The 5,406-nt window shown below is 43.0% G+C and overlaps 1 protein-coding gene across 1 annotated transcript; it reads left to right on the top strand.

Moving 5' to 3' along the window:
- Positions 1–304: 304 nt before the first annotated feature.
- LOC148013845 (uncharacterized) lies at positions 305–1,924 on the top strand. Its single transcript, XM_087666635.1, has one exon. It carries the CDS (start codon positions 320–322, stop codon positions 1,337–1,339), a length of 1,020 nt encoding a protein of 339 aa, XP_087522761.1. The 5' UTR covers positions 305–319; the 3' UTR covers positions 1,340–1,924.
- The last annotated feature ends 3,482 nt before the right edge of the window (positions 1,925–5,406 follow it).

Below are 5,406 nucleotides of genomic sequence, written 5' to 3'. Positions count from 1 at the left end.
CATGGCACTAAGAAAAAAGCTCTCTTACCTTCTTGTAGCACACTCTACCTCTTCACCTTCACCCTTCACACAAAAGAGTTGGAAGGTTGGTCATGGTTTGCATTACCGCTTGTTCCGTTTGAACGTAGCCTAAGTCTACGTAACTTGAATTGCCTAGATGATGTAGCTTGGGATCTTGAGCTTTGATTGCCTATCAAGAGGTACCTCTTTTGGGAACTTACAATGCCTCACATGAAGTGAGAACTAGTGTAAGAATAGATGTCACAATATACCTAGTGCCTTCACTAGAGGCTGTCATGACTCGCGCCTACCATATGGTATGGTGGGGCTGGATGCTATGCTGGGTCTCAATGCTGTTACAAGGGAAAATAGAGTTAGAAAAGTGAGTTGGTGGGAAGAGTCCTATGTGGAAAGCGATAAAGGCTGGTCAGTGGTCATTGGAACTTCTACACATATTCTCTCTCTCTATCTCTGTGCGGGCACCAATGAAGTGATGATGAAAGCCGATGCAGTAGGCTGCTCTTCGTTTTCCTGGTGCTCCTCTTTCTCTGGGACTTCCTCCGCATTTGCAAGGCTTGGGAAAGGCTCCTCCGGCGACGGGCGCAAGGATATTATTGCAACGACAGAATCCGCACACTGCAGGAATAATGGAGGGCTGATGCTAAAGAAGAGGAGGCGGCTCTTCTGTGATATAAGCTACCCTAGTGGGAAAGTTATCGCGTCAGCAGCGGCGGCGGCAGCAGGAGGTAACAGTAACAGTAACAGTAGTAGCAGCAGCAGCAGCAGGCGGAGGGTAAGGGGGAGAAAGGAGGGTGTGATCGAGGTTGGGGAGAGGCTGCCGGAGGCGAGGCTGTCGTACATCGACGAGGAGGGAGGGGACCTGCGGACGGTGGAGGTGAGCGATCTGACGCGGGGGCGCAGGGTGGTGGTGGTGGGGGTGCCGGGGGCGTTCACGCCGGTGTGCACGCTGCAGCACCTGCCCCCGTTCCTGCGGAAGGCCGCGCAGCTGCGCAGGCGGGGCGGCGTGGACGTGATTGCGTGCGTGGCGGTGAACGACGTGTTCGTGATGCGGGCGTGGGGGCGCGCCCTGGGCCTGCGGGGGGAGCTGATGCTGCTGTCGGACGGCAACGCGCAGTTCACACGGGGCATGGGGCTGGGAGTGGACCTGGGGCCCTGGGCGGGCCTGGGCATCCGCTCCCGCCGCTACTCCCTTCTCGCCCACGACGGCGTCGTCCAGCTGCTCAACCTCGAAGACGACCACCAAGGGGGCGGCGCCATCCCCAGCGTCAGCGGCGCAGACCACATCCTCCGCCAGCTCTCCTCCTCCTCCACCACCTGACACCCTTGGCGCCCTACCCTATCCTACCCTTCTTGAGCATATCAAAGGTTAGTGTTCCACCCAGACGGGTATAATACTTCTTTCCTCGCCAGTATTGGCCTCCTGCTGCTTGCCTCAGAGTGGATGAGGGAATGGCCAGAAAAATCAAGAGCAAGCCCATTTTGTGTGTAGATTTGCATCTTGGTTACCTCCCCTTTGGTTGTAGCCTTTGCAACAGAATTAGGTCATTGGCTTTGTGTCTTGCCTCAATGTGTGACCCTACTCAACCTTCCAACAAGCCATAACTTGGTAAGGTGCCTTACCTCGATGTGAATATGAAAAGAGATAGTTCTTAACATAGCATCCTCTCAAGTGTAACTACATGAATTGCCCAGGCCTTGAAATGGCACTAATTGTAACAACCAACCATTACCTCCGTTATGGTTTTTCTTTGATGTGGACAGACAGTATATTAATATGAGAAAATATTACCACTATTGCCACTAGGTCCTTATGTGGCACGCTCAAGATGTCTTTCTATGCTTGTAAAGTGTATATATGACGACAAGGAGTGAGAAATAGTTCTACCCAATTTCGAGTGTGCCTTCCCCCCTACTCCCATTTCCTACTCTTCCCTTCCTTGTTTCCTACTCCATGATGTGTGCCCTTTTTGGCTCGAGAGAGACTCTTGAAGATGTGTTTTCTTGCAAGTGGTTCTTCTCATGTGAGCAACTTAATATTAGTTTTAAGTAGTGTTTGAAGTGGCTTAAACCACCATGGTTGGTAGTGTTGGAATTGGCTTAAACCACCATGGTTGGTAGTGTTGGAATTGGCTTAAACCACTATGGTTGGTGGGAATAGATCTCATGTAGCCCCTTTCATTCTCTCTCAACTTTGCCAAAATGATTGATTTTGAAAGAAGTTGTGCACACCTTTGCCTGAATATCTCCATGCATCACCTTGTTGAGAAACTTAGCAACATTGTTACATATTGGCTCATTGTTGTACATTGGTGCACTTTTGATTTTCTTCTTCCAAACTACGCCATGCATGAGCTTGTTGAGAAACTTAAGAACATCATTATATATTGGCTCATTGAAGACTTGGCATTTCTACTCACTTGAAAATAATGCCCTAGCAAACCCTCTTAACTATCTCTTGAATTGCACCATGCATCACCTTGATGAGAAACTTAGCAATATTATTAGACATTGCCTCATTGAAGACTTGGCATTTCTATTCATTAGCTCAAAATCTAGGCAGGGTGGATATATTGATCACATTTGCTTCGATGGTTAGCTTTTTCAACTATCCAATGGACAGCATATTACCTACACACTCCTATCCTCAAAGGTTGTCTGAACTATTGTGAAACTGGCCTAGGAGCATCTTATCATTTATGTACCATAGATGCACAAGTGGCAAAAGCACACAAATAATTGGCCATTGTAGTATCTTCTCACCAAAACCATACGTGTGTGTCTCACAAATGTGGAGAGTCACACCAATTTGAGTCGGAAGTTAAAGTTGCCCTAGTTGCATTGGGTTCTCATAAGGAATGGATTCATACAATTGTACAAGTATGTTTTGTAGGGTTGGTGCATGATGCTCTTGTCTAGCATAAAATAGTGACCCAAAAAGCCATTCAAATGTTTGAACTACTTGCCCAACCCTCCTCCTTAGAAGAAAAAGAGGCCTCCTTGTATTTAATCCTACACTTCTCTTCATCCTACCTCTTGATTCTTGAATCTACATGTACTAGTACTAGCACACTAACCATACTACTATAGATAGAGGTATTGATTTTCACTTTGCCTCATTGAAGACTTGGCATTTCTATTCTTTAGCTCAAAATCTAGGCAGGGTGGATATATTGGTCACATTTGCTTCGATGGCTAGCTTTTTCAACTATCCAATGCACAGCATATTACCTACAATTCCTATCCTCAAAGGTTGTCTGAACTATTGTGAAACTGGCCTAGGAGCATCAGATGCACAAGTGGCAAAAGCACACAAATAATTGGCCATCGTAGTATCTTCTCACCAAAACCATAGGTGTGTGTCTCACAAATGTGGAGTCACACCAATTTGAGTCGGAAGTTAAAGTTTCCCTAGTTGCATTGGGTTCTCATAAGGAATGGATTCATACAATTGTACAAGTATGTTTTGTAGGGTTGGTGCATGATGCTCTTGTCTAGCATAAAATAGTGACCCAAAAAGTCATTCAAATGTTTGAACTACTTGCCCAACCCTCCTCCTTAGAAGAAAAAGAGGCCTCCTTGTATTTAATCGTACACTTCTCTTCATCCTACCTCTTGATTCTTGAATCTACATGTACTAGTACTTGCACACTAACCATACTACTATAGATAGAGGTATTTATTTTTGAACTAGTACAATTTGTACACCAATTATGGTAATAATGGTGCAATTATTTTGTTCAAACATACTGATATAATAGTTTAGCATAATCATTTTGTTCAAATGTACTACTATAATTGTTTCATTGCTAACTAGTACTAGTATGATTTGCATGATTCGTGCCTTTGAGAATTTATGGGTTGCCTTTGAACAACATGGAATGGGGAAATGGTGTCTTGATTGCCAAAATGTTGTAAGAGCTAGATCATGAAAATCAATCGTATGGGTAGCAATGTCATTGCCTATGACCCCATGAGCTATTCCATGTTAGGAACATTCTTGTGCATTCTCCTTAGAGGAAACAAATTATTAGGGAATAGGGTGCACTGATAAAGGTCCGCTTTGACTATTTATCAACTTTCTTGCCATGACTTGTTTCCCTTTTGTTTAACCTTCACTTTGTCTTCTTCTACCCTTCGTTAAACTATTTTTTGACAATGTTTTTTCAACATTTGCTATAACACACGCACACACGCACACACACACACACACACACACACACATGCACGCACGTATAGAGGGTTGAAATTTGAATGCTATCCAATGGAGTGGCACTTCGTCCTTGTTGAACAAGGTTTAAGAAAAGTATGTTGTAATCAGCATAGTGCCCTCAAGTATAACTGGATAAATTGCTCAAGCCTTAAAATAGTGTAAGCTATAATAACCAACCATTATCTCTATCAAATTAGCTACTACATTTATCAAATCCTCCATTCTAAAGCATTGACTAACCTTACTGCACGATGTCCCATTCATTCTGGTTTTAACACTAGCACAACAAAGTCTTTCAAATGACACTTTTGAAATGCATTTCTATACATCTAAAGTTAATATATGGGAACAATGAGTAGTAGTTATGCCCAACATCTTATAATCCTTTTCCTCCATTTTCATTCCCTACACTTTGTTCCTATCTCATTTCCTATCCTTATTTTCTAATCCATGTCGTGTGCCATTTTTGGCTTGAGAGGGACTTTTGAAAGTATGATTTAGTACAATATTATTTCTTATATGAACAACTTGATATTAGTTCTAAGCTAGTGCTTTGGTGGGAATATAACTAATGTAGCAACTTTTGTTCTTTGTCGGCATTGCCAAAGTTGATTGATATTGAATTGGTATTGATGGAAGTTGCTTGCATATTTGCTTGAATATCTTTATGCCTCACCTTGTTAAGAAAGCTAGCAACATTGTTATAAATTGACTCGTTGTGATACATTGTCACACTTCGATTTCCTTCATTTAAACTATACCATCAATACCTTGTTGAGACACTTATGAACATTGTTGTATATTGGCTCATTGAAGACTTAGCATTTATGATCACTAGAAAGGAAAGTTCTAATAAACCCTCCTAGCAATGTAGCCGTAGGATAATGCATTGCTAGGCAAAGTATGCTTGTTCCTATGCTTGGATGACTTGCATGTTTGAGCCATAAGCTAAATGGGAAGAATTCCCACCCTATGTCAACACTTTGCCATCTAAGTCCTTAAAATCACATTTTCATTATCATCCATTGTGAAGATGCATGCTAGTTCATAAATATCATATAGCATTGCTTGTCAATTTATGCGCATGATGTGATGACCTAAGTACATGGGTTGTGAAACCTTTGTGATGCATCTCCAAAAATGCTTCGAATCATGGTTGAGGTCCTCCATCAGAT

Source organism: Lygodium microphyllum, chromosome 25, assembly GCF_053477565.2.
Source record: "Lygodium microphyllum isolate KBCC chromosome 25, Lygodium_microphyllum_v1.1.10, whole genome shotgun sequence".
NCBI classification, from domain to species: domain Eukaryota; kingdom Viridiplantae; phylum Streptophyta; class Polypodiopsida; order Schizaeales; family Lygodiaceae; genus Lygodium; species Lygodium microphyllum.
Note: the sequence above shows the minus strand (reverse complement) of the source record. Positions and strands in the feature narration are given on the sequence as shown.